The sequence below is a fragment of the Sebastes umbrosus genome, chromosome 1 (genome assembly GCF_015220745.1).
Source record: "Sebastes umbrosus isolate fSebUmb1 chromosome 1, fSebUmb1.pri, whole genome shotgun sequence".
In the NCBI taxonomy this organism is placed as follows: Eukaryota; Metazoa; Chordata; class Actinopteri; order Perciformes; family Sebastidae; genus Sebastes; species Sebastes umbrosus.
In genome coordinates this window covers 16011820-16039476 of record NC_051269.1, presented here as the reverse complement: position 1 = coordinate 16039476, position 27657 = coordinate 16011820, and the positions used below count along the sequence as shown (strand labels likewise).

Here is a 27657-nt window from a genome sequence, read left to right as displayed (position 1 = left end):
CCACACACATTTCAACACATTTCAATGAAAGACGACTCGTCTGTAACCTACAGCTTGTGGTTTGACCTAGTTAATACAAATGATGTCAGAACAACATCTCTCATCTATCATAACAGGGGAAGCACCCTCATTAATTAGTGAATAAATAACACAATCATGAGCCCAGGCTGAGACCGATGGCCCAATAGGTTTGGTATTCAGAGAATGATCAGTCAAATTGGATTATTATGATTATTATCTGGCCTTGTCAGTGCAGCCGCCTGCTTGTCTGTCTGAACGGCGTTCCTGTCACTTCCTCTACAAACTCATCAACTGGATTGACACAAACAGGTTTCGGGGAGAGGCAAGTGTGAATATTTATCTGTCAATCAAACTCTCTGCTGATTCTTATCTTCACTAACACTTTTCTGACTTACATGTTTTCTCTCTTCAACAGTTTACCCCGAATCTCCCCACTGGCTCTTTTTCCTCCTGATTCATTACACTAAATTATGCACAGATTCATTCAATTTAATTCACTGCTGACTATTTGATTAAACTTAGTGAAAAACCATTAGGAACACATTTTTATTAAACTCACTCAATCATCTCAAGTGTATCCGTGTTGTTGCAAGTTTTAGCTCCTAAACCACAAATATTCTTTGCTGACCAATGTGTTTTTTTAATCGGTTTACCATGCAAAGATCATGCTAACGTACCTACAACGCTTAGACTACGCCGGGTTCACGAGAAGAGTCCATATGAACGCCCCCCCTAGTATTCACAACCTCGTCAGTGGATAGTTTACGAGTTGTGACGTGTTTGTTGACGTTGTCAGAAATGGCGGAGACCATGGAAATACATTTTTCGGTGCATAATAAATTAATATATTGTAATTTTAGGTGTATATTGTTTTTTTCATAATTTTTTACTATGTCTAAGGAAAATGTTGATATTCTCAACGGCCTCATCTTTTTCCTCCGTCATTGTGCCTTTGCATTTCCTGCATTACGTTACCCACTTACTAGCTTGCTAAATTGTTAGCCTCTGCGACTTCTAGCTGGACAGTAACGTTAATATTGCCGTTGCTTTGCAGCGGTGTTCTCGCGACTAAACCACTTGAACGCCGAACATATGGTGTACACGACTTTCCATGTAGTAAACACAAGCTTCACTCAAAGGCACCAGTTTACCAAGTTAACCATCGTAGTTTAGCCTGTTAGTGTGCTAACATTTGTGAACTAGCACTAAACACAAGGTACAACTGAGGCTGACGGGAATGTCGTAACGTTGGTTATGATGGACTTTTATGTATTGTGTTGTTTTATGTTGTGTATTTATTGTCATGTGTTTGTTTTTTGTCTGTCTGCGCAGGGACAACAGATGCAAATGAGCTCCTATAGCTAGCTCTGGTGCAATTACTGTTTAATTGTGCGCTGTCCCTGCGTAAATAGAACAATTAATTAAATTGATTTGACATGTATTTAGACATAAACCAAGGTATTGGACTAATACATATTTTGACCTGATGATGACGCCAGAACCATCAAAATAATGTGTGTCCCAAATTTCATGTCAATCCATCCCTTAGTGCTCCAGGGATGGCGTATTTTGTAGGCCAACCCGGAAGTTAGCATCGCCCTGGTTCCCTCAACAAAAAGCCAATGGCACAATGGCTGCAGCACTCTATAGTTGCCGAGTTATTTCAGTCTAATGTGATAGACCGACCATCAAACCGGCGTTGACATCTAAAGCTGCTAGCACGGCTAAAAATAATAGCAGACTTGATGTACGCTGTGATCGATGGACACAATTCTAGCAAGTTTCAAGAATTTCCTATTTGATTTTCACATAGATTGTCATATAAATTAATGGGAATGACTGCCTGGAATGATTGGGAAAATACAAACGAAAATCTAAAACACAACAGCAGACAGCATTTTCTCTTCCTATCAACACCTCACACCGCCCGACAAAGCCTCTCTTCTCCTGTCCTTTTTCTCTCGCATTGGAAAAACCCCACACAAATACACAGGTGTTGCGTTACACCAACTTCACCTTTGTTTCTTAATAAGCAAATTAGCCCATAAATCATCTCCCACAGAAACACATAAATCCTAATTCGGGCTGACAAACAGCCCGGGCGTGTTGTTGTTCGAGACTACAAAGGCAGGTGTGTGTATGTAATGAGCGGCGTAATGTTTTGATGGCAGCGTTGGCTCGTCCTTGGCAGTGAGACGGGTGAAGCAGAGGGGTGTCAGCCAAAGGTGAATGTTAGATTAGTGCATCTGAAATGACAGGCAGAGCTGCCTCCTGGCTCAAAATGGTAGAAACAGGCTTGATGACACAAGCGGGGTTAATGATGACAATTACAACCCCCCCCCTCCTCCAAAAAAGGGTGTAAAGAGAAAAAGGTAATTGAGGACAAAGGGCGGAAAAAGTTCAGTAGGAGGAGGAGGAGGATGAGAAAAAGACGAGGGGAGGATTGAGAAACACTGGACAGAAGAAGAAGAGATGAATAGAACGGATGAAGAAGGAGCGGTTAAAGGCTTAAGAAGGGATTGTTCTGCTTGTCTAATAATTGAAATAATTATCTATAATCACCTTCCTCCAAAAAACGAGGGCTGCTAAATAAAAGCCTCTTTCTGCAGAGAAGAGACAAAAAGAGGAGGAAGGAAAAGACAAAAAAAAATCACCTAAAACATCTAGTTCCCACCTTTCTATGCAGGATGTTTGATATAGAAAACACACTAGAGGATAGAGAGGGGTGCTGTATGATAGATGAGATAATAGAAGAGCTGTTACAGGGGAGGGAATCAGCTCCTCATGTGGATCTCCGTTCACCTCTGGCTCACCAAGCTGGTGAAAACAACTGTCTTTCAACACACCCATTAGTCTTTCCTGCACGCTGGGCCCAGACATGCCTTCACTCACAGGTCCAAAACATTTGTTTATGATAAGAGTTTCATAGGCTGACCATAGTGGGAAGAGCCTGGGCTGTTTAAAATAGACACAAACTGGTGGTAAATTGTGCTAGAAAAAAATGCATTATGGTTGTCAGAGTAGGATGAGTTAAGCGCAAATTTGGGAGGGAGAAAAAAACAAGCGTTGATAGCTTGTAAACCGCCTTGGATTGTTAATCTGTTTTTCCGATGTCACTCATTCAATTCCTCTGCTGCATGTCTGAGTTTTGATGTCAGAATCCGTCCAACTGTGCTCCAGCAGCGGGGTGTTTGGGTGGTGGGAGGAATCAGGAATGTTTGGCACATGAGTCACATTTCAACACATCCACTCTGTCGCTCTATCTCTCTCTCTCTCTCGTTGTTTCTTCCTCTCTTTTTCTCTTCACCCCCTCCTCTCCGTGGCAGTAAAGAAAGAAAAAGAAACAACGGCATGCATGGCCTGCCGGGGGGCTGAACCGATCAGAAACGCTGCTCTCAAACTCCCATCAGCCTTGTGTCAACCCGCAGGGGGACCGTGAGAATTCAAAACACACATGCCCGGCCAAAACCAAGAAACGCACCGCTGTCCGCCCCTTCGTCAGCTGCCTGTCTGTTATGTAAAGGTCCCACCGGCTGTCAATCACGCCGCAGGATGCCGGGGTAGCTAAACAGCCCCGGTGCATTATGAAAAGAAACAAGAGGGCAGAAAGGCAAAACAGCCAGCGTGTGAAAATGCTCGGGGATGAGACCCAAAGGTCATGGACTCGGCTCAGGCGGCCAAACCTTTGACTGTTAGTCAAATAAGCACTCGAGACAAAGGGTGATCTGACTAAAGCGAGATTAGTTTGTTGTTGTGAGGATTTTGTGCCAAACTGTGCCTACCTACTGTCAGATTAACTATTGTGTGATGAGCTACAGCACGTACTCGTTACAGTAAAGGACAAAGGGAGGGGTCGTATTGCCGTACCTTGCCAAATCGTGAGGAGAAGGTTCCCGTGAGGAGCGAATGGAAAATGATGATGGTTTCATCCAGGTCCCAGATAAACACACGCTGCAGTGAAATAACAGATATGTAATGTTAACCTCATGAACGTTTATGTGTGTGTGTGTGAGAGAGAGCAAAAGATAAATATTGTAGAGAAATGCTGATAATTTTCAGCATAGTGTGAGTGTGTTTACCTCTATATCAGAGTCCAGAGGTGGAGCGGGGTCACTGGCTCTTTTCCTCCCTCTCAACTTCCCATCTGACCCCCTTCGTGCTGGGACCTCCTCTTTACCTGGTGTGGGGGGGCTGGGCGGCGGGTGGTACTCTCCTGGAAGAACACACACACACACACATAAAACAAAGTTGTCTCTATCAAAGATTCAGACTTTGATTTATTAGCTCAAGAGCATATTAAAAGGGAACTCTTTGTACTCGATTTACAAGTCACAGAGAATACAACAGATGCTATTGAGTTGCATTATGGGAAGTGAAGGATCCAGTTTTTTTTTTGTATAAATAAAGTGCAACACAAATCACTCAAACGAAGCGAGGACATTCTTCAAAAAGGCACCTAGTTTAGCTTATATACTGTATATATTTGATTGCGATTAATCACATGATTATCCAATTTAATACCCTTATTAACATGGGAGTGGACAAATATGCTGCTTTATGCTAATGTATGTATATATTTATTATTGGAAATCAATAACCAACATAAAAATAATGACAAATATTGTCCAGAAACCCTCACATGTACTGCATTTAGCATAAACAAAATATGCTCAAATCATAACATGGCACACTCAAGCCGAAAAGGCAACAACAGCTGTCAGTGTGTCAGTGTGCTGACTTGACTATGACTTGCCCCAAACTGCATGTGATTATCATAAAGTGGGCATGTCTGTAAAGGGGAGACTCGTGGGTACCCATAGAACCCATTTTCATTCACATATCATGAGGTCAGAGGTCAAAGGACCCCTTTGAATATGGCCATATGGAGCGTTATTTAGCCTCCTTCGCGACAAGCTAGTATGTGGCATGACATGTCCATTTAAAAACAAAAAACAAAAATGAACTTAAACATCATAAATAGTGGTTTGTCACTCCTTACCTGTGTGTGACTCTGGGCTGTGATTGGGCAGCATGACGGGGTGTTCTGGATGCTGATAGGCTATTGGAGCTGTGATGGCGGCAGGGCTGATGTTGCTGCCGGTTAGGTAGGGGCTGTTGTAGTGATGTGAGTTATAATACGGAGAGTACTGACTCTGACTGTAGCTAGAGTACGCTGAAAACTCCTGTCAAAACGTAAACAACGACTTTAGTCAGTGTCATGTAACATTCCAGCCTGAGGTGTTCATGCATTTAGACAGTCAACAATACAGTATGATTGATATATGACTGTTTTTTTATGACAGCTTTATTTATGATATTGTCAAGATTGCTATAATTACCAGCCGCAACAGCATGTGGCTGGTATTGTTTTCACCTTGTTAGTCTGTGTGTGTGTGTCATTATGGCAGAATGTGGTCCTGGAGGGACCGACTGTAGCAAGAACTACCACAGAGGTGGTTTTAAGTACTTTGCCAGATGTTTATATGTCCTTCTGTGGATAGATTTTGTCACCACGATAGCATCACAACCAAAAAGGTGTCACAGGTGTGTAGTTGATATCAAAAGGAAGGCAGAGTTTGAAGATAGGCGTGGTCCGAGCAAGGGCGCCGGTAGGGGCTAGGAATTGGGAAAGGGGACATTGGGGCTGGTGTGATCCCATCACAAGATGGTCTCTAGTTTAAGATATATTTTTTTATATCCTATTGTGGAAACTCTTCAGATGTCTTGGCAGTAAAACAATTGTGTAGAAATAACATTCTTTTTACAGTTAACACTTGAAATAATGACGTCACTTGGCAAATGATAAGGTAGTACAAAATGTAAACCAAACTTTGGTGTTTCTTTTTTACCTCTTAACTTAAAATTTCATTAAAACTAAATTGAACCAAAACACTGACAACGAGGAATATCTTGGGTAGATATTAATGAGAATAAACATTTAAATCATACTCACTTGTTGGGTAGAGTTGAACGGGGTTGAACTTGAGATTGCATGGGTGCCTTGAAAAATTCCAGATGAAATACCACCACCTGAGAAATGATGTGAAGACAAAGGTCAAACCTTCAGGAAACAATTCATCATGCAGGATAGAGAATAATCACAAGCTGGTGAGAGATTTCCCTGCGTTACATCTTGTATTGATGAATCAACCTCGGATATAATTTCACAACATCTGATCTGTGAAACTGCGTGGAGGAAGTAATGAGCAGTAAACTTTGACTCCTTCCTCATTGACAGCTCAGTGCTGCAGGAGCTGGGAGGGAGATTTATGTTTGACATAACAATACAGGTGGGAAAGTCTACTGCTGCTGCTGTTGCTGCTGCTCTGGGAATCTTCTCAGTCTAATCAAGCCGGGGCAGGAACGTCTTCCTCCAAGCAATTTCCCCCCCACAGTGACACTGCCTCGCCCTGCATCCTTCTGTCAAGTCTGTCAATGCTGTTTGTTTGTCTGATGAATTATATCTCTTGCAATTGTATCACCTCCACCTAAGGCACTGGACAGCATTAATCTTTCCATTCCACCAATTGCCGAGTTGGCTGGATATCTCAAAAGGTTACAAATTGTAATGAAAACTGACTGTCGTGATGCCCCAAGCTTGGAGAAATAGATAGGAGTTCCAACACCAGAGCAAAGCAATACAGTGCTATGGGACGGCAGAAAAACACAATTTAGCCACCTAAAAGAAAGGCTTAACTAAAAAGAAAATAAAAAAATCGATGTCTGTTTAAGTGTACGCTATATTTACAATATTTTCACCGCTTTATTTTGCCATCAGACAGCCTTTTCCTTCTCCTTCCCTATGCTCTCTCCAAAGCCAGCAGGCTCAGATGAGAAAAACAGTATACATACGTTTCAGTTCGTCGTCAGAAAACATTCTAAATATAGCGTAAACTTAAACAGATATCATTTTTTTTTAGGTGACCCTTTCTTTTAGGTGGCTAAAATACGTTTTCCTACTGTCCACGTCCACAGCACTGTATTGCTTTGTTCCGGTGCTCCTGTCTGTTTCCCAATGCTGGGGGCATGCCGACTGTCATCTACTGTAGGTAATATGGATACGTACCTCATACAACCCCACTTCAAAACACCCAAACTATCACTTTAAGTGTTGGACAAATTAAAGTTTTGACTTGATGATGGCACTAGATAAAAAGTGATGGGATCACCAGTTAGTACAATCCATCCTGAGGGGAATATGAATGTCTGAACCAAATTTCATTGCAATCCGTCCAACATTTCCCTCAAAATTTCAATCTCATAGTGTTGCTAAAAATAAATTTATCCTCTAGGAACCATGAATAGAATGATGTGCCAATCCATCAGAAAGATGTTGAGATATCAAACTAGATAAGTGAAAACTGTATGCGTTTCCTCCGGGTGCTCCTGCCACAGTCAACGGTTTGGTTAATAGGTGACTCTAAACTGCCAGCATTAATATTGCCTGGCAACGTGTTGTGGATGAAAGGGCCTATTGTGACAAGACCTGACAGTTGCTTGAGCAGACTATTGTGTGCATTGCAATTAACCTTTGCAAACAATTACTGTTTCCAACTGTACTGTTTATTGAATGGGTGTTTTTTGTTATGTACATTAGGAAGGTACAGTTCTTTTCTGTGAAGGACCTAACCTGTTTTTTTTTTTTTTACTGCTAGCTGTACAACAGGTTGCCCTTTGGGGATAATAAAGATTTATGACCTGAACCGTCCTTAAATACTTTTAAAGATCCACTTCCTCAAGTAGACCTTTTATCATTTCTTCCGTCCACTACTGCTCCCTCTTGCACCCCGTTTATTCTTCTCCTCTCCACAGTGCATGACAAACAGGAGAAAAATGACTCAATGGAAGAACCACAGTGAAACCTCCCCGGACAACACAACAATCTTCAAAGCGACTGAAGGAAAAATACAGGAGGTCTCTCAAGTAAACACAAAAAGGCTCCCATAGTCCCCATTTGGTTTCAGTTGTACGCACAGTGTACAGTACGTGTTTCGATGGCTTTCTGTGGTGTGTGTGTGTGTGTGTGTGTGTGTGTGCCTGCGTATTGTGTACAGTATAATGGATGACATGGAAACATTCTCAAATCCTACAAACATTTGGTTGTTGTGGCAGTTTATTACCGTTTGAAGTTGGCAGTTAATGATTTATGCATAAAAATATTCAAACAAATTTGTTTTGTTTAGGAAAAATTGTCTTTCAAACTCAAACTACACCCTGTTAAAAAAAACTGTTTGTTGGTTCAACAGTCAACGAGGGCTTAGCAGTTTGTAAGAAGTTTCATCATGAGCGCGTTTACATGAATATTTACATTCCCGTATAATGTGTGACATCTGAATATTCTCTTAAAGAGGAAGTGATATGGAAAACTAGAAATATCTGGGAAGGGCTGGAAAACAGAGAGAACATAGACGGCTTGTTTAACTTTGACCTGCCATACTCGGCTCTATTTGTGCGCAGTTTTCCTGAGAAATTAGAAACTTTGTGAATGCCCTAACTTTCTGGTTCCACCTCTAAATAAAGTGGTTTAGATAGATTATTGGCTTGTTGAAAATCTGTCTGATTGTTTGAACACTCTTGTTTCTTGCCCTGTCTGACTTTGTTTTGGCGTTGTCATCATGTTGCCAGATCTCTGCAATTAAGTACTAGAGATGCACGGATCCTGATACCGGATCACTTATCGGGCCGATACTGACTCAAATAGCAGGATCGGATATCTGTGACATATCTGGGCTGATCTACTAAACTCAATTCTATGTTTATATACTATGTACATTATATACTGGAATGTTAATTCCTGTTTAAGTTTTGACCAATTTGTTGCTGCATTAAAAAGGTTTACACTTGAATTTCAATTCATGTTTTGGAGATTTTCTTTGCCAAGTTGCTAGTGTACGATTCATTATTTCAATCACAAATAACAATTAATTTTATTTATATCTATGTATTTATTTGTTACATTTTGTTTTGCAAAGTTAGAAAAGCAATATTTAAGTCAAGCTTGATGTTGCCTTACACATTAAAGAATGATCCCAGTCACTTCCACACAGTGAGACATACAGCTTATTAATTATCGCTTATTATTGGTATCGGATCGGTACTCGGTATCGGCCGATACCCAAAGCCCAGGTATCGCTATCGGGACTGAAAAAATTGAATCGGTTCAACCCTAGTGAGTACAATAATGTTACAATCAATCAAAACTAACGCCAAACCTACAAAAACATGTAAAAGTATGAAAATACCATCTCTTAAGGTAGTAAAGATTGTATGTGAATGAGCTGTACTGTACAGTTTGTAGCACCAACATCATCTGTTTACAGTTTAATCCTGTTTTGTCTCTTGTCTGTTTCATCCATACAGTGGAAACCGGGTCATCCCCCAGTCTGCAACACTAAACCCACTCACTCCTCCGTATAATGCACCTTAACCTCTCCCCTCTCACACACAAGGTCAATTTCACGCTGCTTTCAAAGCCATAAAGTCGCACTGAGCGAGTCATGCTTTGGGCGCCGGGCGACTGAGGAATGTGTACAGCACAGATACACACACACACACAGTCACAAAAAAAACACACACCATGCGTGGGCAGAGAGCTGCACACACTTTGTTTGACTTTTTGTTTTTCGGCAAAGACCCTCTGCCCATCTCTTGTTCTCTCTGTTATTCTTCTTGTTCCCATCCTTTCTGTCTCTATGTTTTCTCACTGTCTCTCTCTCTCTCTCTCTCTCTCTCTAACAGACACAAGCGCTTGCATGCTGTGTTGTTGGTCTGAGTGGAGAAAGGGGGCCTGACCCCGAGAAAAGAGGAGGGGTGGAGAGACTTTTGACGCCAGGAGTCCAGACCGCAGCTAATGGAGAACAGGTGTGGCAGAGAGAGGGAGAGGAAAAGAGAGAAAGATGAGGAGGAGAGGAGAGGAGAGGAGAGAAGAGGAGAGGAGGAGAGAGGAGAGCAAAGGAGAAGAGAGGAGAGGAAAGCAGAGCAGATGAGAGGAGAAAAGGAGTAAAAGAGTTGAGGAAGGCAACACGAAGATGGAAGAGCCTTCCAGTTGAAGGTTGAAATCAAAGATGGTGTATTATACAGTATACTGTCAGGTCTGTGTGTCCGTACATAGAGTGTCTCAGACTCACCGTGTGTGTGAGAGTAGCTGTAGAGACTCTGACTGGGAGGAGTGCTGCTGAAGTTGGAGTATCCCAGTATTCCCGTCTGTCCTGGAGAATGACTCAGGCCGTCTTCTGTTTTAATGTCTAAGTATGGAGAGATGCCATCAGGATGAATTTGTTTGGTTTCATAAAAAACATGCACAGTTATAGCCATTTTAACAAAGGAGAAATATTTGTAAATCATTTAGATTTTGTATTAACTATGTTAACTGACTTATGTATTTCCACTGGAGGATCGATTAAGAATGTATAACAATCTATCTCTGTAACACGATGTGCTCGTTTCTTGCATACATTACAAAACTGTCTTGTTCCCCCTAGTGTCCCCCTCTGTCTTCCTTTTTTGTTCCATTGTGTTGTAATGAGACTGAATTAGTTTCCAGTTGAATGTTGATGTTGGCCAATGTGCTGAATTATTTTTGTGTCTTGTTGTTTCCACAAAATAAAGAAGGAAGACGAGCACTTTAGAGAAATAGATAGCGCTGCACTGACTTGGAGAATCTGATGTAAATAACATGAGTTTATAGCCGTACGTGTTCGCTTTGCCATCACATTACAAACATGTTTTGCTTTTGAGATGATTATCAAAATAATGCATGCATTTATATGACTGTATTATTGTTTGTACTCACTGTAAGAGGGCACGCTGTAGCCCTGTGTGTGGTGGGTGTATGGTGCGTACGGCCCTGCAGGCTGGAGGGCCGGGCTGTACTGAGTCTGTCCATACGCAGCCATGACGCCTCTACCCGTCAGCTGATCTTAAAGAAGGAAGAAATAATGAGGACACTTTTATTGACAAGTTCTCTTTCTCGTCATCTGTTACAATAGAACATCTCTCTTTTTGTCAGTGTCAGGAAGAACATGTTAAACATGCAAACACTTTCTTTTAATGCCACAAACAGAACAAACTGAACTCTGCTGGGATGCACACAGTGGTAAAATCTATTTATTATTTTTTTATGACTTCTAGCATGAAACAGTTACCACATGAACCTAAATTAAACATAATTAAAGGAAAAGAAAACCTTACAGTTCTTGGTCAAATAAACGTAAATAAGTTCATAATCAACATCACACAGTTTAAGGTTGAATCACAATGATGTGTCAGTTTCCTTGTGACGCCACATTTTAGCTTTTATTCCTACAGTTAACACAAAGACATGCAGTGACATGCATGAAAAAGAAGTAATGCATTTCCTCTTTCAATTTCAGTGCCAAAATGTCATGAAGAACTCACCCGCAGTAGGTACGATGAGTTTGTAATCGATGATGAGAAGCCCTGTGAATGAGGCAAGAACGGGCACCGTCGTCAGAAAATTCACAGTGAAACCAGTTAGGAAATGAACAATGAGATTTAAATTGTTGTAATTAAGTGCTTTGCACATATTAGCACAACATTAAAAGGAACCTATTATGCTTTTGGACTTTTTCCTTTTCTCCTTTTCCTGTAGTTTGTTATATAGTTCTTTGTGCATGTAAAAGGTCTGCAAAGTCCACGCCAAAGGGAGAAACACTGCTCCTGAACTGCCTGAAATGCCTCGCTCGAAGTCCCACCTTTTCTTCCGTAACGTGGTGATGTCACCAAGTAACACAATACCTGCCTAGCGGCTAGTTTGGCACGCCCTTTAAACAAAGCCAGTTAGAGCGGAGCTGGAGCGGAGTTTGGTTCAATTAACCAGTCACAGCAGAGTGGACCAGCTGACCAATCAGAGCAGACTGGGCTTTTGGGTGGGTAGAGCCGGTGAAGAAAAATAAAGTGAGTTTTTTTTTTAACATTAAAGCCTGAAAACCTGAAAATAAGCATAATAGCTCATGACATTTAATCAACATCAGCATTATTTCCTAATAATCTTTTTACAATTCCAGAGACACTGTGTAATTCAGGAGACCCTCCAACTCCAACAAAAATGTGATAGGATTTAAAAAAAAGAAATGAATGCAGCTTTTGATTAAAATCATTGGTTGCCCTAAAAAAAATAATCTCCTTGCTCCAAAAATAATTGTGTGTGCAGTCCTGATGACCAGTTTTATTATTATGCAGTTTTTTTTTTTTAAGAGTTTATAATCTGTTTATTGACTCCAGCGAGCAGCCACTTTTTTTTCTTTGTAGTTCTGCCCTCTCACCTGGCTCTGTAGAGAGAGCTTTATCCTCTTTATCCCGTCTCACTGCTGTTAGTCAGGTTCCTCTCGAGCCGTCAACTCTCCTGTGGAAACAATAGCAAGCACACACACCATCAGGACACAGGTATGCAGGTGACTGACACATGGCGACGTGCCTCGGGCCGCTTTGCAGTGGGACAAGGAGGAGGGGAAGAAAGCTATTTTCTCTGTTGCACACAGTTCATGAGGTGAATAGTTTTAAGGAGAAAGAGAACACAATGAATGCGGCATTGATGTGAAGAGCGTGGTGATTAGAGACTCTGACAGTCAAATGACGAGTTACAGTAACCTGACAGGTAACATTGTGTCTAGGGAAAATGTTAAAAAAAATGCTCCACTAATGCTGACTCACTCTGCTGTTTGGCACCGGCGCTGTGCACACTGTGCGTAGCTATTAGGAGGAAATAAACCAGGAAAGAAAGACCAGAGCAGGGCTGCGGTCCAAAATAAAAAAAATAGCAGTGAGTTTACTCAGTATTTTCAGTTCAGCAGAATTTCTCACGTACGTCGTTGGGTGATATGATGAGACGATAGAGCTTTGACAGGTTGCCATCTCCTTTACTGAATTCCTCAGGTTGTATTAGTTCCCCTTTAACAGTTCCATGGAAGGATAAAAAGGATGAAGTCAGATCGGTCTCAATATTAATGAATGCACACGGAAGGATTCACAAATGTATTTTGTGATTAATATATAAATGACTCCCTCAACAAAAATATTTTCAATGCACACAAAAATAGTTATAATTGTATATAAATGTAAAAAAATACATATAAAAGGTTCAACAATTTGTATATAAATGCAACAACATCCAAAGATGCTTTTGATGAAAATTGAAAATACCTTTAAATACATATATTTGTGAATTTCTATTACATTTATTTGATTTATTTGTCATATACATTTTATTTGTGTGTGCATCAGAAATATATTTGTAAACCTTATTTTTTACATGTGGATTTTTTAATTATTTATATACAACGATAACTACTTTTGTGTATATCGAAAAATATTTTCGTGGAGACTCATTTATGTACAGTATATATATATATATATATATATATCACAAAATACATTTGTGAATCCTTCTGTGTGCATTCATTTATACTGAGACTGATCTGACTGACTCCATATGAAAGAGTGAGAGCGAAAAGGGTAATAAGAAGAGAGGGAAGGGACGGGTCCCGGCTCAGTGAGCTGGAGGTCAAAAGGTCAATGCCACATGAATTAGTCTGAGCAGGAAGCTGAATGAGGTCAGCCTGTTTGACAGCAGATCCTAAAGTCAAAACTCACACAAGGTGCCAGTCAGTCTAAAGCATGATGTACTGTGGACAACTGAAGTTGTACTGGGAAACTTAATCAAGTCATACTAACACCATAGGGGGCCACAAGTATGTGAACAATATCCACACTGCACTTTTGGACTCTTTCTCTCTTATTTTTGTATGATAATTCTTCAGCATGCAACAATATTTGGGAGACAACATTGTGCTTTCAACTTTGTTCAACAATTTGGGGAAGGCCCCCTCCTGTTTCAACTTGCACAAACATAACCAACGATGTTTTTTCTGAGTTTGGTATGAAAGAATTTGACAGGCCCGGAAGAGAGCGATGACCTCAACCTCATCCAACACCTTATTACCAAACATCACTGATGCTCTTGTGGCTAAATCCCTGAATCCAGCTTCCAAAATCATGAGGAAAGCCTTCCCAGAAGGTTGGAGTCTGGTATAGCAACATGTTAATGCTAATGGTTTTGGAATGAGATGTTCAACAATCACATGTGGGTGTAATGTTCCAGTGTTCACACACTTTTGATCATAGTGACATGACCTGCTTTTGGTTCAGCAACATAACGACTACTCTTGTTTATTTGTGCTGTATGACAATGCACAACAGGCTGAACTATTTTATTTCTCTCGTTCTCTTTCTTTCTCTCTGTCTCTCTCTTTGCCTCTGGGCCATTCCAATCTGGCAAAGCTGCAGCTAACTGCCTGACCTCTGACCTCGCTGACAACACAACGACAGAGACAGATGACAGTCATGAATTATAGGGGCAGCGGGGTTTTTACAGCAGCAGAGAAGATGAAGGTGAGAGGAGAAAAAAAAAAGTACAAGCTGTCTGAGAAAAGTGACAGAAATTGTGACAGTGTGCTGATCAACAGAAGCTCCACCGGGCATCACAAAACCTCAGACGACTTACAGTATCTTTTGTGTTGTTCTCATGTCATTAACGAGAGTGTTTTTTTTGACAGAAAAGCAGAGAAAACACATCTCATGTTGTGTCAGCTCCAGCTGATGGAGCCGCCCTCCCGGCTTTAAAAACACCCAAGACAGCTTGTGGTGTTTTCTGAGAAAATAAATATACTTCAACCATGAAGACTCTGCAGCCAAAAAATCCACCTGCACATCTGTGTTATTGACCGTAAAATAAACGTAAATACAACAGAATGTAAATGTGACACAAAGGAGGTGATTAACTGTTTGTCATATCACTAATTGTGTAAAAAGACAAAGGCATAAACAAGACACAAATTAGAGATACTTGTAATTTAAATTGTTCCAAATTAAGAAAACTCTTATTATAACTAAACTAAATTATAACTTTTTATTTTTTTTAGCTTTAACTCAATTAGAAATTCATACTTTTAATCTAAACCATGTGTTCCTTGGTTTTCCTATTATTTTCCGCTTGAAATGACCCTGAAGACCTCGCAGCCATCAGAGATCCTGATCTGACCTTTATCACAGGCCGAGTGTGAAGCTTGGGAGAGTAACACTGATCCCGCAGCACAGAGGGGAAAATAAGGAAAGTGCTGTTGTGCTTAGCATTTCCTCGCCCTTTCCAGGGATCAAAAGTGAGAGTGACGCCTGTTCAGAGTCCTCTTGACTTCAGCTGCATCCCTGCAACAGTCCTGTACGCACGCAGACACAAACACAAAAACTGCGTGCGATAGGGAAGGCACTTCCTGGTTCAGGGTGAGGCCTGGGAGGAGGGCGCACAAGGCCATGGGAACTGCAGGACACCGGAGGGAAGATGAGCGGAGCTCAGCAGAGATGTGGAGAGCCGAGGGCTGAAACCGAAGCTAAAACAAACCCAGCGGGGCCACGGGGGGCCGCGGGGCCACAAGGCCAGTCCCACCAGCTTCACCTGGGTCCCAGGGTTCTGCTAGACCACTGCTTCTTTCACGGATATCAAATTCTAGCCTTTGTGCTGATGGATTACATCACAGGATGGCGGATTGTGCTTTAAGTTGAAATGTCATTTGATACAGTTAAAGGACTACGCTGAGTTTATGCAGATTTACCTGTAGTTCAAGTAAACTGTTGAGTGAGGAACGGACGACGGACACGACATTGATCCATGTGGGCCGACTAGTTCATTTAACGGTCCGACCGAAAAAGTGTGGAAAGTGTTTCTAGACGTGGGGTGACAAGTCAGCCGCCATAAAGACGGTCAAGACGCAATAATCATTCAAATGGGGATAAAAGAGCGGACTTTCCAATAATCATTTGTCAAATGCTTTCATAGTGTTGCACTTTAAAAGGTGGTTGGTAAAGATTTTAGAAACATTTTTGTTATATTTGTTGTAATTCTCTTAACATCCAGACATCAACCAGTAAAGCAAATGCTCTGACAAAAGAAAAGGAAATTGGTACCTGTGGCTGTCGGAGAACTGTACAATCAGCCCGTACAATCATTTCATTCAGCCCAAATGTAATGGTTGAACGGGCTACCTGCCTGCCTACAATAGCCATCTTCGCTGTTTACGTTCATAATGGAAATTTTGGAGGAGTGGCTGAAACAACAGACTGACAGTGTTGCCGACTTGGCGACTTTCTCTCGGGATTCAGGGACTTTTGGAGCTAGTGCTGCCAACTACTTACATTTGAAAAGAGTTGGCAACACTGGGCTCGGTTTTTCTGTTGGATTTTTAAAAAATCTACTGTACTCTTGCTAGTTTCTCAAGATCACCGACACTGCCTTTAAATGATGGAAGTAGTTGTGTGTGAAGAATGAAAAAAAACACAGCTTGAAATATCAGTTTACATATTTAGCTCCGCTAACCAAACACTGCAAACAAGTTACAACAATTGCGACCACAAAGCGCCCCAAACTCTAGATAAGTAGGAAAGATGAGTAGGTTACTAAGAAATCAAATCACACATGGCCAAGTAATGCGGTTAGTATACTGTGTAGTACAAGTAAAAACTAGCAAGGATTACCCAAATGACTTTCCAGTTAAAATGTGTCACAGTTTAAAGTCACATCATTTGGTGAATGTATGACTGCTAAGATGAAATAGTTCCCAAACTACACCTTGCTGAGCTTGAGTAATATTTAATAGAAGGTTTGATGCAAACAAACAAAAGCAAAGAATTATATATTGTATATTAATTATTAGTTTCAATGAGTAATTTTACTGTATTTCCTATCTGAAATAATTAAAATCAAAAACAACTTGTAACATAAAAGGTCAACTGTCTTCTCCTTTGAATGACAGTGGCAGTTTGGTATCAGTGTATCAGAGTGACACATCACTTTTCAACTAATTTGTGTATTTCATTAGATGCCGTTGATGAATGATTTAGTCACAGTCCGCTGAATTTCCTAAGAAGGGTGTGTCTTTAGTCAAAAATGATTTGAATACTATGTCAGTGTGTGGTTAGACGTGTTTACAATATCAATATGTGTTTCTGTGTCAAGAGTCTGTCTGAGTCTTCATTCAACATGTGAGGGTCTGGTGGTCACACACTGCGGCGCTGACCCTCTGATGGTTTGACCTCTTATTGAAACATTGTGACTCCTCAGACGAGGTGACTTGCTGCTCTGTAGTCGTGCCATATGGGACCCCACCTGGAGCCCTCGATGTGGACAGTCTGCCCAACAGCCTGAGGCTTAGTTGGGGGTTGATTCACTGCTGCACACAAACCCTCTCTCTCTCTCTCTCTCTCTCTCTCTCTCTCTCTCACACGCACACACAGTCGCCGATAAAAGACACAGAACAAGGGCCCAGTATTTGAGTTTGTGTGACATTATCAGCGGCTTGGTGGTGGAAATATGTGCCATCTGCCAGCTACTGCCCTCTTGGCACACAATTAGTTTTAGCATTATACTTCAGTCTTTTGAACTACATCCATATTCAGAAGGTAGAAAAAAAAGCCAACACCTCTTAAGATAAATGGAAAGAAGATGAAGATTATTTTTTCAAATAACTTGTGATAAAAACAGAGAACTCCTCATGTCCTCATAAACCTGATAATCCTTCAATAATCCATATACAGACTGCATATAACATACTAATGCTAAGTCTCATGCACAAAACATATTTATATAAATAAGGGGCAAACACACAAAGCCCCTCGCTGTCTGAACTCTGACATGTTTCATCAAAGCACAGAGCTATGGGCTGATTATTATGACTATTATCTTTTATTCTATTCAGATTCTTTTCTTGATTAATCAGTTGATCATTCTGTCTATTAAATGTTAGAAAATAGTTATTCCATCAGTCGACTAATCGGTCGTTTTGATCTTAGTCAACTAAGATTTCTTTAGTCGATTAGTCATTTTTCATGCTGAATGACTTATTTCCAAGAAACTTATGAGCACATCTCTGGCAAACACGAGATTTAAAGTGGTGCTTTTGTGATTCTTTGTGGAGAAACAAAGTTTTACAGATCTGTTATTAAATCAATTAATCGATTAGCCCGCTAAATCGAATGAGTGTTAGTCGATTAAGAATTGCTTTGGACAAGGACAGCCCTAGAAAATAGTGAAAAATAGCCGTCACAATTTCAAAAAAGCCCAATGTGATGTCTTTAAATTGCTTGTTTTGTCCAATCAACACCAAATATATTATTTTTTCTCTTTTTTTTAAAATCACATAAGACAAAGAAAAGTAGTAAACCCTAACAACTGAGAAGCTGGAACCAGGTAATGTTTGGAAACTTAAATAATTAATCAATTATCAAAATAGATTCCGATTAATTTTCGACTAATCATTTTATAGCTCCACAAGGAGTTATAAAAAGTTTCTCATCATATTTAGAACAATGTTAAATCATACAACTAGCAGTTAATTGACCATGTCTTTAATAAAATAAGGACATCATTGGGAAAGGTTTAAGGTGTAAAGCAGCGTAAAAGACAAAGTTCTCTTTGCCAATTGATCGAAATGGGTACATTAGCTATACAGAGACAGAGGCTTGGACACGCTGGTGGTCCACTAACAGATGTTCAGGATTGATAATCTCAACCTACCACGACCTCGAAGCAACCAGAGAATTCATTAAGAGGCATTCCAAGTGCGTGTTTGTGTGCTCTCCACATATTTTAGCATCAAACGTTAGTAAGAAACGTGTTATTACAGTCAGCAACGTCTATAAAGGACACTAGCTGTATTCTAATTTAGGTCCTTTTTGTGCTAATCTGTTTATACTTGATACACTACAAATTATTGTTATGCCCCAATCAATTAACAGAACATTTCTGTTTACACACATATAAAGCCGTCCATCAGCAAAAAACAAAAAAACCTGAGCATTATTATTTTTTTTATGTTGGGGAAAAAATGCTAATGTCAACAGTAAACCTGACGTGTTTTTGTTGACTCCGCATACCAAGTCTGACACTTGCTGAGACGGTAAAAAGCAAAAACACAAGAGTAAGATGTTTCCATGTTTCCTATCAGAGTGACCCATCTCAGTGGAGGTTTCACACAGCCAGCAGCACATTGCCAGACGTCCCCGGCTAATACTTCCTGAGCTAGTGTGTTTACATCATCAACCAAAAATTAAGAAACTTGAGCAACCAGTTTTAAAAAAACGCCGCAAGCCATTAATCACTTTATTGACAGATTCAACTCTCACTGGAGTCTCTGCAATGTTTTTTCTCAAATAAACCAAAACACACACCTGGCTAATACTGAAGTTCTTTCAAATTAAAAGTGAACGAACAGTTAAGTCCCATAATAGCGGATACAGAAGTCCTTTGAAAGAAACAGAAGTCCTTCTACGAGAGGCTCCAGTTAATCTCTGGCAGCGGTGAACCTGTTGCCGACTCTGTAACTTTACCTCCCAGACTTGGTGGCCTTTCTTTTCCACTTGACTAACTCCCTGCAACAAGACTGCTTTAATGCCAGAAGCTACCCTCTTCTGTCCCCCAGTAATCAAAACCTCTTTATTCAACAACGCCAGTGTCTTTATCTCTGCTTTTCTCCAGCACACACTCTCTACTCCTTTCTACATTCAAAAGAATTCTGCTTTCTTTTTTATATTTCCTTCACTGCCCATATAACCGGCAGGCATTTCGCACTCTAATAATATCCCTAACAAATTTTCCCCCCGGTAATATTGCCAAATCCGAGAAGGACCACCTACCCCAAGGCCCAGACTCTGACTCCCACAGAACCAGTGCCCCGGGACGGGGGTCAAAGTGAGGGACAGCTGGCAGACCTCCCAGCAGCCCGGAGGAGCGGGTGTGGGCTTGGAGGACCGGGCTGACCCCAGTCAGATGGTGGTCTGGCTCCCAGGTAAAAAAACATCTGGTCCAGTGATGGGAGGGCGGTCGCGCACACGCTCGCACACTCAAAACTGACACACGCCTGACTGCATGACTGCTTCTGCTTTCTCTAATGAACACACACACACACACACTCTCAGACTTTATTAGTCATTAGGACGAAAAGGTTTTGTCCTCGATCCGTCTCCTCAGCAGATGACTGCTAGTGGCCGCCGTAGTTGCTAACAGCTGGCCGGACAGAGCTCGCTGGTAGCTGAAGCACGCAGCCGTTACAGACGGACTGAGGTCCAATTACTTCTCTACTGGTAGATTTACTGTGTAAATGTGTGTGTGTGTGTGTGTGTGTGTGTGTGTGTGTGTGTGAGAGAAAAGAGAAAGCAACAGTGTGATTTATGCCCTTTTGGAGAGATAAGAACGCAAGATATAATGAGATGAGATGAGATATTATAAAACTGTGAGTTAAAGATGGAAAAGGGGTTGGTAAAGAAAAGGATATTCAGGAAAAGATTCAATAAAGAAAAATTCTGACGCCTCAAAAGAAAAATACTCCCAGAGCCGCAGAGAATTATTAAATTCTCTTTTTCAGTGGAAAGTACCCTTATTAAGCATGAAAAAAAAATGAAATATGGCCACTGCAGGCTATACGCTGCGATGTGTGTGGCTTCTCAAGATGAGATAAGGAGAGTGGAGATAGCCAGAGAGACAGCTGTTGTCTGCTGACAGCCCAGGGTTTAACACACACACACACACACACACACACACACACACACACAGACACACACCACCACCACAGGGTGCTCTCTGGGGCTTTAAGGGAATTAAAAAGGGGAGAGAAGGGCGGGAAAGAGGAAGACATTTAGGGGGAAGTGTGATAACTTATACAACAATAGAATCACCAGCATCTCGTTACATATTGACGTGTACTGTGTGCAGATTCATGTCCGAGGTCTCACAACACAACAGACACTAAATTCAGAAAACAACAAGGATTAGATGAGAGAGATCAAAACAGTTTTTTTTAAATGCTAATAATTCATTGACTTTATTGTCTTTGTTTCACCTTCCGTTGTTACTTTTATGCTTTTCTTTACAGTAATAGAAGAACTTTTACAAAGAATAGTTGAGGAGAGTTTTGATTTAGTCAGGCCTTCAGACAGCTGCACATATCAGGCTACGTTCGTGATTGCTGCTTCTGAAGTTGTATAAAGTTCAGACGCATTCGTTCCATGAAAACCTAGAAGACTTTACTTTGTTCCACGGCGACCGCTCAAGGAGATATACGGACATAGTTAGACAGGAAAAACTAAAGAAACAAAAATAAAGGAGTTTAACAGGAAATACTAAAGAAAAAAATGTAAAAGTGAAAATGAAAATGAATAAATGAACAAGTGCTTACTTTAAAGAAGACATTCATATTTTTAACATACTTCATAAGATTAGTTTTGACTGTTTTGTGGTCTTCTAAACAGCATCTTTTAAGTAATCTGTTCCTTTCATTATCAAAAGCAGGACAAACTATAACTAGGCCTATATAATGATCAAGCATGAAGCACAGTGTTGGAGCATGAACATTTAGCACACAGGGCTGAGCAAAAACCCAAAGACAGTGTGTGAATGAATAGAACAAAAACAAAAGCAGCATCTAAATGAAAAAGACTGAAACATTTCTGCACCAAATATTGACCAGAGTCACCTCAGTGCAGCGAACGAAGCAAAATGAAACTCATAAGTCTAGCTTTAGTCCTATAATACCTTCATTTCAGAGTAAGAGGATGGATTGACTCTATGTTCAGACTATAAGGGTCGACATGAGGGCCCTGGTGTAACCTTGAGTTCAAGTCAGCGAGGCTGGAGGAGGAGGAGGAGGAGGAGGAGGAGGAGGAGGAGGAGGAGGAGAAAGATGCACAGAAGCTAAAAGGCATCAAGAACTGTGCGGCTGTGAAGAAGAAATATAATGAAATTGGTGCAGATAAAGTAAGGAAGAGCAGAGCTTCCTATGAAAATATTTATCATTCCACAAACGTTTGGCTACAGAGGGGTTTGGAATTAATTTGTGTTTTCTTAAGAGGGGGTGCCTCGCGCTACAGGATGGGGAATTCTCCACAGCCCGGGACTTTTTGGGCCGCTGCTTATTCACAATTTATTAGAGCGAGTAATAGGAACCATGAAGGCTGAGGAGAGAGAGAGACGGAGAGGGACCCGGCCCAGGAGGAGAGAGAGGGAGTCCAGAAATGGGGCCTAATGTTATTAAGAGACGAACCGCAGTGTTAAATCAAACACGCCCGAGCACACACACCTTCGGTATGTGGTCTGAGGAAACACACCAACCCCCCACCACCTCTACCACCCCTCCATCACGACCCCTGGATGGTATTTGTGGGGGTTAAAATGCAGGTACACAAAGGAGATTTACTGAGATTTACAACCCGTCACAGACCTGAATCTGATACAGCAACTATCCAAAATAAAAACCCTACTTTGGCCGGCCATTAGCCCTGCAGGTTTATTTCAGATAACTGACGCTGACAAGGAGAGATATGCGTCCAGTTTATTCTATAAAATGCAGAAATGAGTGTGAGCAGGTATATGGGAAACACATTTCACTGTTAAACTTTGTTTGCCCTGAAACAATGATGATAGTAATAATAAAAAAAAGCTCTGATGTCCATATATAAAGATGCAAAAACAAAACTGTATAGTTCAAATAAAGCTAATTTAAATCTAATTTTAAAAAGAACTAATTTCATAATAAATATATATATATATATATATATATATATATATATATATATATATGTATATACATGTAGGGCTGCAACTAACAATTATTTTCATTGTCGATTAATCTGTTGATTGTTTTCTCGATTAATTGATTAGTTGTTTGGTCTATAAAATGTCAGAAAATGGTGAAAAATATCAATCAGTGTTTCCCAAAGCCGAAGATGACATCTACAAGTTTTGTCCACAACTCAAAGATATTCAGTTTACTGTCATAGATGAGTAAAGAAACCTGAACATATTCACATTTAAGAAGCTGGAATCAGAGAATTTAGACTTTTTTTTCTTAAAAAAAATACTCAAAGTGATTAAACAATTATCAAAATAGTTGGCAATTAATTTAATAGTTGACAACTAATCAATTAATCGTTGCAGCTCCCTCTCTATATATATGTTTAAAATATCATGACAAAAATCTCTATACAAGAAAATGTAATGTCACATGTCTTTGCTCCAAATCTGTTTATTTACATTATTTTTGAAAATCCAAATTGCCCCATTAAATCCTTTTTCTTCCAACTGTGCAGCTGATGGACGTAGATGTTTAAAAAGGTGATTTAAGCGGTTGGAAAAACACAGTGAGTGAGTTTTTCTAGTCTGGAGCCATGAAGGGGTCCTTGAAAAATATGAATACCAGCCTTTGAAAAGTGCTTAGCGAGGCTCCCCTAATTTAGTTAATGAGGGTCCCTGCATGGCTGCTGAGGGGGTGTCAGTGGTTTCAGTGTAATCTTCTGTACTTAAAGCCCAGCGAAAAGTGTTGCAGCGACTAAACCAGCACCAAGAAAAACAAAGGAGCTCAATCTGAGAGAAGGTGCCTCTCTCACACACACACACACACACACACAGACACACTCACACACCTTTTAAAGGGCTCAGTGGGACACAAATAACTCATTTGTTGATGGTGGATTTTTTTTTTTTTCTGTGCTTATTAATGACTTTTACAATGAATTGGAATGAATTAAAGCAAATGAGTGAAGAAGAAAATGATATGATAGTATTCTCAGCTGACAAGAAGATTTACACTGAAAAACAAAATATTACTTTTTACATTGCCTTAATTTTTTCTGCTTTACAATAAAGTTTATATTTAGCCAACATTAATTCCAAATGTGTTCAACAAGCGTTTGCTGTTTGCATGAGGCCTTTAGGATCCTTTTCCCCTTCAAGGATTAAAGTAATAAATAAATGTATGTTTTCTCAAATGCTCACATATTATGCTTTATATGAAAACACACCTTTTCAAAAATATTGTCATTATTATATTAACCTAATTGATAAATTTGTTAAATTTAACGTTGGCTTCAAACACTTGATTTGAATGTGTTTTGTATGATATTATGCTATGTATTTATTTTGCATTTGTTTTAATGTTGTGGCGTCTGAAACTTTAATGTATGTTTAAATGTTGCTGTCTTGGGCCAGGTGTCTCTTGCAAAAGAGATTCTTAATCTAAATGAGTACTACCTGGTTAAATAAAGGTTAAATAAATAAAAAAAAATAATAATTAGGTGGAGTTATTATAATTAATTGGTAATATCTGATAATAAAATATGTTGTCTCATGTGTAAACATAGGCTGCCATGATTTCATATTTGATTTGATGATGAATTTAATTAAAACCCATACAGGACATACAGGGGTGTGCTTATTTAGAGGCCATTGTTGTGATATAAATAAACATTAAATGAGATGTTTATTTAGAAGATCATATAAATTGAACACCAACAGAGCTGAAACTTTGAACAGAAATATTTCACCCAGACAGAAGGATGAAATATGTATAAGGATATATAGTGCTTTGAGCAGAATAAACACCCTCAATGTCATGATCAAAATGAAAGTATAAATGAAAGAAGCTGAAGTATTTCACACTCACCATTATTCAGAAAGACGAATGTGCAGCAAGAAATCCGATCATCAGTCAGAGCAGTTGTGTCTCCATGCCCAGAGGATCCGCACACTTCTCACAAGTGACCAGGAAAAAAAAAAAAGAAAGAAAATAAAGAAGAAGAAGAAGAAGTGTCCCGGTGTGTCCCGGTGTGTCCCGGTGTGTCCCGGTGTGTCCCGGTGTTTGTCCCGGTGCTGCTGCCAGCTGACAGCTTTCTCTGCAGACTCTCAGTCGCTCACATCGATCTCACTTCTCTTCCTCTGCAGCTTCAGGAGCGTGTTTGCTTTCCCGGCGGTGGGGAAGTGATGTTAAGTAAATGAGCAAAGATTTCTGGTTCCTCCTCCTCCTCCTCCTCCTCCTCCTCTTCTTCCTCCTCTTCCTCCTCTCGAGACCTGCGCGCGCTGCACGCAGCCTCAACCTGTGTGTGTGCGTGCGTGTACGCCAGAGCGCGCTCCCTTATCTCAACCACTTATTACCTCTTCTTCTTCTTCTTCTTCTTCTTTTTCTATCTTTCAATCTTTTGTTTGGTCAAGGGGCTCTTCTTCTTCTTCTTCTTCTTCTTCTTTTTCTATCTTTCAATCTTTTGTTTGGTCAAGGGGCTCTTCTTCTTCTTCTTCTTCTTCTTCTTCTTCCAGTTTGTTTACACAACGACCCCTCTCACACTATCCGGTCCTCCTCTCTGAGTCTCCTCTGTATGCACTCCAGATATGTAGGAGGAGGATTTGTTAGTTTGTGGTAAATAACTGCAGGCTGTTGACAGTGGTGGTTATCTTTTACTGTGTGTTAAGTGTGGATGTATGTGTGTGTGTGTGTGTGGGGGGAGATTCATTATTTCCATTCCCCTCTCACTTAATAGCCTATTCCTTAAATGCTAGGCATATAACTAAAGGTGTCATTCTTCTGTTTGAACCCATATGCAGCCACGTTTTGCAGATTGCCATCTTTAAAATAAAATAAAATAAACACACACACACACACACACACACACACACACCTTTTAAAGGTCTCAGTGAGACACAAATAACTCATTATGTTGATTGTGGATTTGTTTGTTTTTTCTGTGTTTATTAATGACTCTTACAATGAATTGGAATGAATTAAAGAAAATTAGTGAAGAAGAAAATTATATGATAGTATCCTCAGCTGACAAGAAGATTACCCTCTCAAAGTGTTAAATAATTGTATTGCTATATAATATATTATTGGAATATTATTATTAATTCATTGATATACATACTGTGAGCAGTGTTTTAATGTTGTAGCTGGTTAACAAAGCATAATTTTTTAAAAAGTTGGTTATGTCTTTTGTATGTAACATCTTAAGCAGTTTTTCAAGTACATGTATGGGAGTAAAACACAATATTTCCCTGATCTATCAATTAAAAGTAATACAAATTGAAAATGCACAAGTGCCTCATAAAGTGCAGTTAATTAAATGTATTTCCACTGCGTTAATAAGCAAAAGATATCTCTTGAATATAGAAAAAAAAGCTGTTTCAAATATCACAATACTGTAAAATTGATCGCAACTGTTTATGAAAGTTCCATATCTACATAATACATGTTCATACGATGCTATTTGTAAACCTAAATCCGTCCAGTCTTTAAAAACTGCTTGAAATTCAGTGTTTTTATTCACAGCCTCAAAACCAGTCTGGAAGCTGTAACTCATTTGAAGACTCATAATCATAAAACTCACACCTAGACATGTGTGCAGACCTTTTCCCACACTACCCAGGCCTTTTTAAATGTTCCAATTTTCTGACATTTCAAGAATAAATTATTTTCTTAGATTCTCACTTTTAACCCAAAGGCCTAGAGCACATCACCTGCTCCAGGTTGTGTATGTGGGACATGTCAAAGATCTTTTAAGGTTACCAAAACAGGTCATGTGGATGTGTCTTGTAGTCTTAACAACACCTGCTGAACTGAAGAAAAGCAATATTTGACAGCTTTGTCTGCCTGAGCGCAACGATCATAATTTCCCCTTGAAACGGAGAAGGAATCACGATGCAGGTGTCTCATCCTCTGCCTGCCTGTTTGTTTAATAAAATGAGAATATGTGTGTTTGTGCCTGCTTTATGCGTGCCCATCTCGTCCCATCCCATTGTCTCCGTGTGTATTCTGTAACATGAGGAAGAGTGTGTCGGAGCTGGGAGCCACGACTCGGGAGGAAACAGGTTCTCCTGAGCGGGGGGACAACAGGATGCCTTCTCTGACACCATCTCAACACCCAGAGACATGGATACGTGAGGGCACCTGGGGGAGATCCATGCTACTTTGCATCTGGGCTAGTGTCGGCATCGCTGACCTTTCCGAATAAAAGAAAAGAACATCCTTGACGGTAATAGGGCTTCCAAAAAAAGCTGGAATACAACACGTGTCCTGGGTGAATAGGACAAAAGGACAAAAGCAGGAGATAGATGGAGGAACTAAATTAATGGTTGCTGCTACCATTAAGCTGCAGGCATATGAGGAAAAGTACATCATGAATATCTGTTAAACATTCATAAGCATCAGTCAGATGGGTGCAACTAGTAAAGGAGAACAAACAATATTACTACTATAAAGATGGAGGCCTCTTATGGATTTAAGTGAAAGATCCACCGTCTTATACTAAAATGGTGACCTTGGATGAATTCCAGTTGTTATTTTGTGCTGAAATGCTGTAATTTCCTACTTTATTTCCTTGAGCCAACTTATTAAGAATGACTTCAGCGTAGTTTCCTACTTCACCGATAATTACTTCAATAATCCCCCAAAGAATGTCCCTCAACCTGTTGCATTTGGCACATGTCAGCTGTAAGAGTGATAGCAAAAGCAATAAGGAAGAGGTAACATTTTTCTAGTCGAGAAAATGGCTTATGTCACTCCACACAGCGTGGCTTGTGGCAACAGCAATGCATTCTGGTCTATTGAGGCTACTGTCATTGGTGAAACTTATATCTCTAACTTGTGTAATGAGTCATGACAATTATGAGTCCGGAAATAAGCTCTTTGTCTTTGATTGTTAAGGAATACAAAAGCGTAATGATGGCGATTACAAACTAATTTGCATTAGTGATAATTTGTTTAATTACAATGTTCCGGGCCGATGCAGGAAGTATAGAGTTCAGATGTTACA

At 40.1% G+C, this 27657-nt stretch overlaps 1 protein-coding gene across 2 annotated transcripts in view; it reads right to left on the bottom strand.

The window, feature by feature from the left end:
• Nucleotides 1-24689, bottom strand: part of eya2 (EYA transcriptional coactivator and phosphatase 2) — a 33430-nt gene extending 8741 nt beyond the window's left edge. Inside the window, exons 1-9 of one of the 2 annotated variants that reach the window (XM_037782333.1) lie at nt 24522-24689; nt 12306-12385; nt 11419-11460; nt 10814-10939; nt 10149-10265; nt 5975-6051; nt 5021-5204; nt 4101-4234; nt 3889-3972 (exon numbers count right to left, since the gene is read on the bottom strand). In XM_037782333.1, coding sequence (XP_037638261.1) covers nt 3889-3972; nt 4101-4234; nt 5021-5204; nt 5975-6051; nt 10149-10265; nt 10814-10916 — 699 coding nt within the window. In that variant the 5' untranslated portion in view covers nt 10917-10939; nt 11419-11460; nt 12306-12385; nt 24522-24689. The remainder of the gene's footprint in view (nt 1-3888; nt 3973-4100; nt 4235-5020; nt 5205-5974; nt 6052-10148; nt 10266-10813; nt 10940-11418; nt 11461-12305; nt 12386-24521) is intronic. The other variant, XM_037782342.1, reaches the window with a different exon arrangement.
• Between the last annotated feature and the right edge of the window lie 2968 nt (nt 24690-27657).